Source organism: Acomys minous (assembly GCF_964271855.1).
Source record: "Acomys minous genome assembly, chromosome: 13".
Lineage (NCBI taxonomy): Eukaryota > Metazoa > Chordata > Mammalia > Rodentia > Muridae > Acomys > Acomys minous.
This window is the reverse complement of record NC_140495.1, coordinates 67,868,482-67,882,007: the sequence shown is the minus strand read 5'-3', so window position 1 is coordinate 67,882,007 and position 13,526 is coordinate 67,868,482. Positions and strand designations below refer to the sequence as shown.

At 38.5% G+C, this 13,526-nt stretch overlaps 1 protein-coding gene across 1 annotated transcript in view; it reads right to left on the bottom strand.

Moving 5' to 3' along the window:
* Window positions 1-1,532: 1,532 nt before the first annotated feature.
* TFAP2D (transcription factor AP-2 delta) overlaps window positions 1,533-13,526 on the bottom strand; it is a gene marked incomplete at its 5' end in the record, with an annotated part of 57,480 nt that continues 45,486 nt past the window's right edge. The window contains one exon of the mRNA XM_084753482.1: window positions 1,533-4,168. Coding sequence (XP_084609608.1) covers window positions 3,949-4,168 — 220 coding nt within the window. The 3' untranslated portion in view covers window positions 1,533-3,948. The remainder of the gene's footprint in view (window positions 4,169-13,526) is intronic.

The window sequence follows — 13,526 nt, the reverse complement described above, 5'->3', positions numbered from 1 at the left end:
ATATGAACTGGGATAAAGTTTTATTTTACTTTGTACTAGTTTTTAGGAAATAATGGGGCATAGAAGAAGTTCCATAGATGAACAAGAAACTGATATCTGGGTAAAATTCAGTTGTCCAAATCTAAAGTAGTAAAGACAACTTTCACGTAGCACTAGTCTTTTCTTGTTCAGAGATAAGCAATTCTGATAGTAATTATGTGAGTAGGTAACTATTATTATCTTCATTTTACAAAGGGAAGAGGCAAAGGCACAGAAAAGTCCAACCATTCATTCAAGGTCACACAACACCAAACAATAAATCATTGTTTGATCCCAGACAGTTTGTCTCCAGAGTGGAGCCATCAGCCATTAGGCCTTGCTGTCTCTCTTCTATTGGCTTGCCACTTGAAGCTCACCCATCTAACAGGCTTTCAAAAAAAAAAAAAAGCACCAAAGGAAGAAAACATGAGAAAATGGATTCTATTTTTCATTCCTTATTATGAAGGATAATTTATTGACTCATTTATTTTAAAGGCATCAGATGGCAAAATGTCAGTTCTTATCACTGTCACCCTTAGAATAAGATACTAACAGCTCCTCATAGTCAAGCCCAGCCTCATGTGTTACATACCCCTCCATAAAGGGTAAGCAGAGAACTGCAAGGCCAAGGAGGAAGTGTTCCTAGTGATAAGGAATCTACCAAGAAGACTGAGGAAGAGGGGTCAGGTCAATGTCTGTCCTTGGCCTGCTCTTTCCAGAGAAGAGAGTAATCCAGAGTTTTTGTTTATTTTTCTGGAGCCACCAAACTTATGTGCCATGGTAATTCTAATGAAAGAGCCATGGCAGTGGCACCTAAACAGCTGTAAAGCAAGCATGTCTTTGCATAGAAACGTAACTATTCCCGCCAAGTTTAAAGGTTTGTTGTTGTTCTTGTTAGTTTTGGTTGTTTGTTTTGTTTTGATTTTTTTCAAGGGTTGCTCTGTGCAACCTTGGCTGTCCTAGACTTACTTCGAAGACCAGGTTCTCCTTGAACTCATAGAGATCTGCCTGCCTCTGCCTCCCCGAGGGCTGGGATTACAGGTATGTGATACCACATCTGGCGTAAACATTCTTATTTGCTTTAGTAATGTATTAGGTTTGTACAATTGTTTTTGTCTGAGGAACAGATAATCTGAACAGGCTCACTTATCACTTATAGCATGGAAAAACTTATTCTTGTTAACAATCTTCCTTCGTTATAAACTATGATAATATTCTAACTTGGTTTTTATTATAATTTTGACATCTAAGTAGATTTCCATATATTCCATATTAAACATATATATGTAACTAGTGGGATATCATTAATTTTTTTCTTTATCCAAATAAAATTTAACCACAAATTACCACTGAAGAGAGAAGCAAGCTCAATCCAAACATCGAGCATAGAAAGAAAACATAAAATATTAGAAGGTCCTTTGGCCCATTTTGGACAAAGAACAAACACACATTCATTTACTCTTTTATTAAAAGTGGTGAGTACCTATTATATACAAGGCAAAATCTGGTATTAACAACATATATTATAATATGATAATAAATGATGGTTCTAAACAAGACCAGTCCATCAACTCATTTATTTTCTAATGGCTGGTTAAGTGAAATGATGGGTGTTATCCATTAAGGCTCTTAAAACACCCACAACTCTGGTAAATAATATGCACTGTAGTTATAGTTACACGTTGTTTCAAGGCTAATAAGTAATAACACCCCATGTGAGGTGTTTAGAATCCAAACTAGTTACAATTAAGGATGAAGAAGTAGCCAGGCCTAGTGTTCCTTCAGAATATTGGTGAACATTTGACATGGTTATAACTACACCAAGTACCTAGCAGTATGCATCTCAAAATGCTGCATTAAATACAAATGTATCATTAATAATAAATGTAATAAAGAACAACTAATGTGGAAATTTCATTGAGGAAATAGTAGTCCACATTATCTAGATGAGACTTTCCTACCACTTACTAAACTCAAATATTTATCATTTTTGTTTTGTGTGCGTATTTTACAATATGGGAAACTTGTAACATGGTATCACTCAATTTCTGATGATATTTTGAACTGTGGAAGAATGTTGGTTTTGCTTTATTTTATTTAAGAAATTAAAGCCATAAGTAATGGTAAAATTTGACAAATGGAACTAAACACAGGAAGTAATAATTCTTTACCTTTATTTTTTATTTTAAGCTCCTCTACTGTATTACTATATTATCCCATTGTTATGGAATTTCTCAGACATGTCTCCTGTTGAATAAACTTAATCTAAAAACTTTAGTTTTTAGTCTGTACAAGACTCAAGATAATGGTTTTAAGAATTATTGTCAGGTAAAAATAGTTTCTTTGATTCATACATGAAAACTCCAGATACTTCCTCTCATTAGCTATAATGCTAATGTTTTCCATAAAGTTATAATATGTCAGAGATCTTTAAAATAATTGAAATATATTAGAGAGAGGATAGAGAGGATAATATTTTCATGCTAAACTGAGTGTTGAGTATCCACACATGAAAATAATTCCTTTATTACATAATGATCTATGTTTTTATTTGCCTATATAGAAGTTTCATTGTTGACAGTAGAAAAGCTAGTACAATGTGGTGGCAACTAACTTTATGGACATGTACAGGCTTATGTAGATCAAGCATTTTTTTTCTATCAGCCCTGCCTTTTGTAGTCAGAAACTTCTTGTTTGTGGTGTCTTAACTGAAAGGCAAGGAGGCTATAAAAACAAACTATTGAAAAAGAAGAAGAAGAAGAAGAAGAAGAAGAAGAAGAAGAAGAAGAAGAAGAAGAAGAAGAAAAGAAAACATCTTAAAAGCAAAGATCTCGTCTGATTATTCTGTTTGCTTTCTTTATTAAATTTAACTTGGGTGCTTTTGTGCCTCTAAAAGTTTAGAACATATGGAACAGGTAGAAATAGCACAGAAGCAGAAAAAAAACATGGCTCTCACTTTAACCATACAACCACTGCCACCGGGTACTCTGGAGGGGCCCCATGCCTTACAGGAAGGACTTCTCCAAAATACTAGTGTTCCTATTCTCATAATTTCAGGCAAAACAATGTCATTGCATTTGACAGCCCAGTAGTGGCAAAGCATTCCTCTCCTGTATCCATATACCCCATCTGCTAAATTCAGTCTTTCTTTGAACTGTGAGGTTGGCATGGAAACGTTCATCTCTCATCCCTACAGTGTCATAGAAGTCTTCTGAATCTCTTCTTAGAAAGAGGGAAGGGGGCCTAAGAGCAAGGGAATGGTAGGCAGAAGGGAGACAGTTTCTGGAATTTTTAAACACCACCAAGGCACGGGTCATTCAATTATCTGGGGTGACCAAATATTTAGAACTGCAGTCAGCTCACTGCAGAAGTTTGCGGCTGCCCTTCCCAGTTCCTCAAACAAGTACTAGTGGGTCATTTCGGTTTGGCCTATTTAATGGAAGGAGGCACTCTTGAGTGACGGGGAGTTAAGTCAAGGATGACTGGTGCTGCCGCCATTGGTGGCAGACGCCCAGTTTGGTCATGCTCTCTGATCCCTACCTATACAGCTGGATAAGAAAGTGCATCAGTTACATGTGAAAAAGCATGTGCTGCCTCTCCAAAGTCCAGGAGTGCTTGAAAACAGTGGTGTATATAATTCAGAACAATCAACTACGTGCACAGAAGGAGTTTTATCATAACATAAAATTAAAAAGTGACAACTTCATCACACAGTTACACTGCTGTTTTCCTTGTTTCCATTTTTTTTGATTTGTTATTTTTGTTTCTTTTTTTTTTTTTTCTCATTTCCACTTTTGACTTTATTTTATGGAGGGCTTGGGGAGCATAAAGATTTGGTCCGCAGATTAGTCACCCTCAATGATATATATATATATTAGAAAAAAAATATGAGCAGCAAGACTCTCCGGAAATAGATTCTGTTTGACGTAGCTAGTCTGTCTTTTCTGTTTTGCCCTCTTTCACAGCGGCCTCTGAAGCTTTCCGCAGCGGGGCTTTCTCAGAGTTGGCATGTCCTTGGCCGGAGTCTGCCGCACCACCATTTTTGTGAGTAGTGTGTTTTTCCAAGTAGTTTAGCATCTCACTGAGGACTGTTTGGAAAGTGCTTAGAGCTGCACATATTGCTGGTGTCCCAAAGCCATGAGTGATCAAACTGTAAATGAGAAGAAGTAGAAAAAAATACATTAATCATTTGAAACAGAAAAAAATCTCTTTATTTAAACCAGAACATTCTATTGAACACTTTCTGTTTATTATGAAAAAAAAATACTGTTCAGTTATTCCCATTGGTCATAATAAGCTTATGATCTATTGAGAGAAAGGCTCACTGTTGACAGACTTTATGTGTACAAACTATTAGCAAGTCTGAGTAACACACAAGCTGTTTTTTTTCATCTCATTAAGAAGTAGCTAACAAGCTGGGTGTGGTGGCACACAGGCCTTTAATGACAGCACTCGGGAGGCAGAGGCAGGCAGATCATTGTGAGTTGGAGGCCAGCCTGGTCTACAGTGTGACCAAGGCTACACGGAGAAACCCTGTCTTAAAAAACCAAAAATAACAACAACCAAAAAAAAGTAGCTCGAAAATGCATCTCTGTATAAATAAGGATCATCTTGCTTTTGAAAGAATGCCATGTGTACATGTGTAGGCATAAATCATGCTTGAGGAAGACAACTCAAGATAGTGAGAGAAACTCTTGGAGATGAGGAAGAGGACTGGCAGAAGGTCTGGTATAAGGAATGGACATGATTCACGCTTGTTACTTCATATGTTAACTTGGTATATGCTGTACCTATATTATAACATACAATGCAACACATGTATCTATGATATTGTTACAATAAAGATGGGCCATTTTGTATAACTGAAATGACTCATAAGAGAATCAGGGTGGCTTGAATGTGCCTGATAGCTGGTTCCTCTGACTTCATTGTTTCTCTCATAGCAATAATGCTTTTCTAGGTATATAACCATCTGCTGGTGGATTGCATTGATAGCTTCCTTTTCTGTCCTGCTTTGGATAAGAGACCCAACCTGTCCAAAGCAGCATATAAATTAGACATAGGTAATTCTCATTGTTAGAAATATTTTATTGTATGTCAGCTGTTGTCTCTGTTTTGGAAGATAACTAGTAGAAAGTAACAAGTATGCATGGTAAATGCTGCTTTAAACTCAGCGTAAGTAGTACCTCCAATTATGGAGATACCTCTTGTTGAACAAATATATAACTGTAGATTAACAGCCACATTAAGAAGGAAACCACCTATGTTGTCCATTCTGTCAAATTTCCCTGAAGTGATACTTTTAGTTTTTTTTCCCAAGGCTTGAATCTCACAATAATTAAGAAGGCATACATGGCACATGTTATGCATATCTTATAACATATAGTACCACATTGAGTGCATATATGTTCTATATCTAATAAGTAAAGCTAATAACCATGTAAAAGTATAGGCTATTAAAATTATGATGCCAATAGTAAGTCTTTCATTAGTACGTTATCCGATTCTGGTTACCATTTTTAAGATATATAGCCTTTATCATCAAAAATAATGAGATGTTAAAACAATGCAAACAAGAAACCCAAGTTATCCTATTGATGCACTTTAGTGAATGTATTAATAGGATTGGCCTTATTGGATATCAGTGATATCAGTCCATGAAAGGCTGAGGGTAATGTGCTAGCTAATGTGCTCTGTCAGTTACAGGTATGGATAGCTGGGATATATTATAAACAAGAGTAAATTTTTGGATGCCTTCATTCTGGTCTAGGTATTTCCAGCATCTTCAGACTAGCCCATGTAGTTTATCCCATCCCAGAGCTGATAATTTCATTAGGTAACTCATAATTTAGTAAATAAAAATAGTTAAGACCTGAAGGTATTGTTTGCTTCAAAACTGATAGAACAACATACAACCGCAGTTCAACCACACACGTGTGTTTTCGCTGTATTCTCTTATGTTGAATACCAGGAAGGCTTATTTAATTCCATTTCTGCCATGAGACAACTGCAGGCAAATCACACAATGTGAGATACAACAGGAAGGATGGGTGATAAATGGCGCTGCGTAGAGTTATAGGAGAATTAATTATGGTGGCACTCACAAAAGAGATGCTTTTGGGCTAGCCGAGAATAAAATACAAACATGCTGTGTTTGTTAGAGTTGAATTTACAGTGTTACGTTTCACTGTGGGTGAACAGTAAGCTTAGCAGCCACTGCCTGAACTGTGCACATGCTACTGGCTTGATTCTCAGTTCCCTGTGTTGCCTCACATAGCCTACTTGTAACATCAGTGAGTAGACATGCCTATTTCCCTTTTCCAGGTAAACCAAGGCTTAGAGGATGTGATTAAATGATTTGACTGAGAAACCAGGTATTCTGTCTTTTGTTCTTCTCTGCCTGAAGGTGAATCAAGCTGCAATGTTTTCATTTTATTGGCTACGTGTATATCTGTGCACCATGTTCCTGCAGTACCCAGAGAGGCCGGAGGAGGGCACTGGATCCCTTGGAAGTCAAGTTCCAGAGAGTTTGCCGCATCCCTGTGAGTTCTAGAGATTGAATCCAGGTCCCTTCCACAAGCAATAACTGCTTTTATCCTCTAAGACATCTCTCCAGCTCCAAATCCCTTTCCTGATAGTGATTGTAGTTCAGTTATCTCTCTTTCTTTTTTTCTTAAATAATTTTGCTTTGTTTGTTGTGCTGTTTGGCATGGAAAACGAATTCTTCCTTGTATTCTGTCTAAGAACAGGACTTAACAGTATCAAGTAAAGTCAGGAGTACTTGAGAGACTAAGGCAGGAGGATTGACTGTACACGGTGAATCACTGTCTCCCACACATACAAATCATATGCAAGCTGGGTAGAAAGGAAAAAATATTATAACGATCCATATTCTAGTGAGAGTTGTCATCAGACTAAAAGAGATCCTGCAGGCCAGTAGGATTTCCTGTGGATGAGCTTTTTGTGTCCAGAATATGTACCTGGCATTAGCTGTCTGTGAGGCCATCTTTGCGTTCAGTTGAGAATCACATTTTCAAAATCTTCACATTATTTCTAGCCTTAGACATTTGGGGATTTGAGAAAATCACTTGAACTTATCAGAGAACAATGATCTATTTAAAATACCTGTGTTTTCCCCAAGTCTAAGCTTCGCTTTCGGTACTCTTTGTAGGGGTTTCCTTCATTATCAAGAACTTGAGGAACTTGATGCGAGCTGAAGCACTCATAGCTTTATGAACAAGTCCAATGTAAACTCACAATTTTTCACAAAAGCAATGTACTTTAACTGTCCCTTTTCAACATGAAAATCAATATGTGCATTTCACTGATAGCTTAATTTAACATGATCTGTGCATTGAAAAAAATGCATGCACACTCCATGAGACAATGCCAGTTGCAAGGGACAGGTCCTTTTCTAGCAGTTTCTAATAACAATTGTGTATTCAGATAATTAAAGTGAAACCATGTCAGTTTAAAGTTCCTCTTGGGCTGGAGAGATGGCTTGGCTGTTGAAGGCTAGGCTCGCAACCAAAAAATGTGAAGTTTCTCATGACATTATGTCACTACAGAATGACGGAGAAAGACACTGATCCCGCCATGTTGCTCTGTTGATCCTACTCATCGCAGAATACAATGAGTCGGGTCTCCTTCACAGAGGCCCAGCAGTGTAAACTATAGAAACGAAGAAAAAAGTAATGCTCTAAGGACAAATCTCATTTCTAGAACGACTATGGTCAAATATGTTGACTTTTTGAATATGACACCAGAAGCAAAGAGCAACTAAAGCAAAAATAAGTTGAGCTGTAGCAAACAGCCTTTGGCATAGCCAAGGAAATGGGAAAATGGAAAGGGTATCCCATGCCATGGTAGAAACTATTAACAAATCATGAATTTGATGTGGCATTAATATCCAAAACATGTATGAAATCCATACAGCTCAGTCATGACATGCAAGAAGCCACATTACAAAAGGCAAAGGGTCAAAGAACAGGTATTTTCCCCAAAGATAACAGGACAGTGCTGGATAGATTTGTGAAAAGATGATTAACTCCATTAATGGTGATGGAGACAGCGTCAATGGTTAAGAGAACTTGTTGCTCTTTAGAGCATCTGAGAGTGGATTGTACCATCCATTCTAAGTAGCACACAACCTTTGGTGACATCAGTTCCTGGGGACCCAATGTATTTTTCTGGCTTCTCTGGGTACTTGCTTACATGTGCACACACACACACACACACACACACACACACACACACACACACACACACAAATAAAATAAGAGAAAACCCTTTAAAGCCATAATTAATCATCAGAGGTATGAATATTAAAATGTCAAAAAATATTACCACACATCAGCTAGCCTGCAGAAGCCAGAAGTGTTCGACCCTTGGACCTGGAGTTATAGGCGATTTTAAGCCACCCAACATGAGTGTGAGTGTTGGGAACTGAACTTTGGTCTTCTGCAAAAGCAGTGTGAGCTTTAAACTGCTGAGCCATCTCTCAAGCCCTTGGGTTTGGATAATTTAATTAACAGAAGGTTAAATTCTTCTTGGTTTCATTTGGGACTCTCTGGTCTCTGGAGTAATAGGAGTCAGTTTATCCCTATGTTCTAACAACAAGGGTGAAAAACAAGACAGAAATAGATATAGTACTGGGGGCAGACAACACAGCAGATTTTAAAAACACATAAAAATCCAAATTTTAACATATGAGAGATCCAGTTTTTGATCAGCATTGCCAGACACATGAGTAGTTAAAATGAAGGCGTGGTAGCTGAAGTGTGTCTTAGTTTCACTGACAGGTTGAAATGTGGTAACTCTACTTCATTTAAAATTGTAACAAACCCCTACCCAGATCTAGCCAATGGACAGAACACTCTCCACAGTAGAGTGGAGAGTGGGATATTACTTTCTCACATACTCTGGTGCCTCACCTTTGACCATGTCCCCTGGAGGGGGAGACCTGGTGGCAATCAGAGGAAGGACAGAAGGTTACCAAGAAGAGACTTGATACCCTATGAACATATACAGGGGGAGGTAATCCCCCTCAGGAACAGTCATAGGGGAGGGGAATAAGGGGAAAATGGGAGGGAGGGAAGAATGGGAGGATACAAGGGATGGGATAACCATTGAGATGTAACAAGAATAAATTAATAAAGTATAAAAAAAACCAAAAAACAAAAACAAAAAAAACTGTAACAAAAGCAGTGTTGATTCAATTTACCATGTGATTTTCAAAACACATGTGACAAAAATGTCTCAAAATGCTATATCATGAATTGGTCAGAAAAACAATCACAATGACAATAAAGTGGGGTACATTTGCAGCTAATTGGACAGTGTTGTCCAATGTGAGTTCAGTTGCTAGGATTGACTAAGCCAGTGAAGTGCTTCAAGGCTCTCATTAACCCCACCCCTCTCGACCTATTAATTAGTAGTGAGACTGAAAGCATTTTGGAGTTTTTACTTAGAAGTTGGTAGTAAAATGGAGAAGAGGGTTCATATAATTAAAGTTCTAAAATGTCTTAATGTGGTAAGAAGCCTAATTGGTGGGCAAAAGTCAATTTTTATGAAATTCAAGAAAGATTAAGGAAATCACGTCTACTTAAGTCAAAAAGCAAATGAATGGTGCAGGATACTAAGAGAGGGGTCTGACTCAAGAGTAGTTCATACAAGGAAAGATTTAAAAATACCTGGAAATTTAGTCCCCAGATCAAGAGTTCAAATTAGAGTTTTGGACAGCTCTGACACAGTGTACTTGCTAGCATATACAGGCTCTGAGTTCAATCTCAGAAAAACAAGAAAACAGAAAGAATTATTGTCTGGTGGGATTAGCAGCTCCATCTACCCAGAAGCAGATTCTCAATCATTTCCTCTCTAATGGGATACAGACCATTTGCTTTCATCTTCCTATTACTAATTTCACAGTGAGGAGGAGAAAAGCCCTTACAACCAACAGAGAGCTATGCAGTTCCCTACTAAGAAAACATGGACAGTCATAGTTTATGGTACCTGATCTTAAGGAAAATGTACCACATTTAACAGCCATCATCTTAATTTTATTCATCGTTTTAAAAACTCCTATTTTACTAGACTTTGCAACAAATATTCTCCAGAGCATCATTCTGCAGCCTAACAAACCTCTTCCTATTGACTCAACCAAGGAAAGTGGGACTTTGCTGGACTCACAGGTAAAGCTCCATTTCTACTTTCCCCTGAGGATTGATTAAGTTACCCCCAACCTCAGTTTCCACATTTCAGAGATTGGAAGGACAAGCGAGAGTAACGTAAGTATGGGGTGGATTGCACATGTGTCCCCATGGATATGACATATTTTTTGTCCTTTACAAATTTTCACCTGAAGCCGGGGGTGTAGACTAGTGTATCAATCGATCAGTCAGTCAACCATTCAATCATTCATCAGTCAAGTAGTTATTTACATTGCCATCATCGACTTGGTGTATGGGATTGACCTGATTAAGTTCTGATAGAACTTGTAACATTTTTAGTTAATAATTTATATTTTCAGACATTTTACTATTTATTGTGGCTGGCCTCCTCCTGTCCCTGCCTCCCCAGTGTAAGGATTAAAACCCAGCCTACTTCTAGTAGGACCTTTATTATTTTCAAGGGAAATGTATTGAAACATTGTAATCATTATCAGCTGTCTCATTTAGTTTTTGGTACTGGGGCTATTTAAGGCCCAGGGTCCCTCCAGAGTCATTATATAACTAAAGCTGACCTAGAACTCTGGGTTTTTCTGACCCTACCTACCAAGTTCTGGAATTAGAGGAATGTGCCACAGTTTCTAATCGTGAAGAAACTGAGACTCGGAAACAAAAGAAAAGGCAGACCTTTTTTTGTGGAACAGAAAGGTTTGAGACAATAAGTTATAGCTTTGCTAATAGGATGATAGTTACAACCCAGATTATGGTAGACACTGTCTGCATTTACAAAGTACTTGGCATTAATTCAGAAGATTTAGCAAGAAAGTGCTATATAATTTTTTCAGATTTTCTTCATACTTTGTGTATTGATTAGATTTTTTTTTGTCAACTTGGCACAAGCTAAACTCATCTGGAAAGAAAAATTTTTTATCAAGAAAAGGCCTCCATCCCTTTGCCTGTAGGCAAGTCTGTAGGGCATTTTCTTGATTGACTGTTGATGTTGGAGGGCCCAGTCTATGTGGGTGGTGCAAGTCTTTGACTGGTTGTCCTGGCTGCTATAAGAACTCAGATGCTGAGACTCATAGTCAAGCATTAGGTGGAACTCTGGGAGTCGTGGAAGAGTAGAAAAGGGGAAGGGGCGCGGGGCAAGAACCCCACAAGACGACTAACAGAGTCAACTAACCTAGACTCATGGGGGTTTACAGAGATGGAAGCACCAACCAAAGAGCATGCATGGCCTCAACTAATCTCCCTACACGTATGTAACCAATGGGCAGATTGATCTTCATGTGGGTCCCCTAGTAAGTTGAACAGGTGCTGTCTGATGACACGGACTTGCCTGGCCACAATGGATGAGGATGAGCTCAGTCCCGATGTAACTATGATATGCCGGGGTGGGTTGTTGCTGTTGTGGGGGGGGTCTCCCCTTTTTCCAAAAAAGAAGGTAGAAGTGATAGCAGGAAGAGGGTGGGAGGGAAGGACCAGGAGGAGAGGAAGGAGGGGGCTATAATTGGCATGTAAAATGAATACATAAATTAAAAATAAATTTTAAAAAAGAACAACCATAACAACAATAAAAATAAAATAGAAAGCAGGCTGAGCTAGCTACCGAGGGACAGCTGGAAAACAGCATTGCTCCATAGTCTCTGTTTCAGTTCCTGTCTTTGGGTCCCTGCCCTAACTTCATGCCTTGGTTTCCCTTCGTGATAGACCATAACCTGTAAGCCCTTTCCCACAAAACTTGCTTTTTGTTCATGGTACTTTATCACATCCATAGAAAAGGGACTAAGACATTGTATAATTCTTGGTTAAACAGGTTTTTTTTTTTACTTGTGCTCAAAGCCTTACCCATATTTATTTTTGAACTATCAAAACCATCAGTGCTTAGTCGAATTGCGCACAAATCTGGGTAACAGAGTGGACATATATCAGAAGAACCGAAGCTAATTTATTTTTCTTAATTTTAGTAAGTATCGATCACATTCTGCTAGTCTATGCTAGGTAAATAGCTTACCAAGCTATTTCTTCATTGGCCTAACTGCCCTTCACAGATAATTGACCTGTGGCTGGATTGCCTGGGCATCCTTGAGATTTCCTCTGACCCATTTTTGTCTTGAAAAAAGTAGGGTCTGGTACCCAGAACTTTACATGTGTCGAGCAAATATTGATTTAGAATGTATTGAAAATAAAGCAAAAGTTACTCTACTATTTTCTGCTGGAGACTGGGTCACAGAGTTGTGGCTACCAACCACAGATGGCTTTTTCTAACTTTAATTTTTTTCAGAGTGCAAAAATTGCTGAAAATAATCAACACTGCTAGCCTACACACAAGAAGTATGAACCAAGAGATAAAAGGCAATCTTCATTTTGATAGATCACAGCTAATTTACTTTTTAATAAAAATTTAACTTTTTCTTTTTGGCTGCACTGGGCATTGAACTCAACCCATTGCGACGCCAACCAAGCACATAGCTGACCAGGAGCTATATCCTCACCTCCAAATTTCTATATAGACAACGTTTGAATGCACAGTTCTTGTGCCCCACATTCTATAGGTTGTATGAGAAGATTGATGTAAAGTGCGGGTTGTTATTAACTACCGTGTAGTTACATTATCTTGCATCATTCTTCAGTGTTTTCTTTCGCAGATCTTTTGCCACCTAGTGCTGCACTCATGTGTTTCCTGTGTTGACCTCAATTCTTCTCTTCTGCTTCTGGGAGGCATACAAGGGCCAAGACACCAAGGGAGGACCAGCTTTCTATTTTCCCTCCTACTTTCTCACTGAAGAACAAGATTGAAATATAGTCTGAGTCTCTGTGAGTGTTTTTGCCATTGCAGTATTAGCGAAGTTCACCAGAAAAGCACATTTTTGCTGCCATGGGAACAACAACGAGCACATGTGTCTAGGGAGTAGACTCCAGGAGACACCTGCAAAGGGTTCTGGGTCTTCTCTGCAAACTGTTGGCATTGCTTAGGACCATGTAGATGAGGTATCTCCTAACAACTTTTAAGTACAGACTAGGGCAATAGAGCCTTACCCAGAGGAAAGAGCTGGGGGCTTATTTTTGCTATAATTGGAAGGATATGTGCATTTCATAGCCTAAAAATGGAAACAGAAGAAAAGGAAAAGCCGCTGATGATGCTTATTTCCCCCATACGTTATCTTATCTTATGGCCCCAAGTGCTTTTTAAATAGAATTTAATTAAGGTGCATAATGAAAGTATTTGACTCCCTGGGGGCCGGTGCTGAGGAGCCACCCAAATCTGCTCATTAGAGTGGCCTTGGAATCATGCACAAATATTCCATGATTTCCTAAGCTCTTCCCCCTACCCCCAACCAC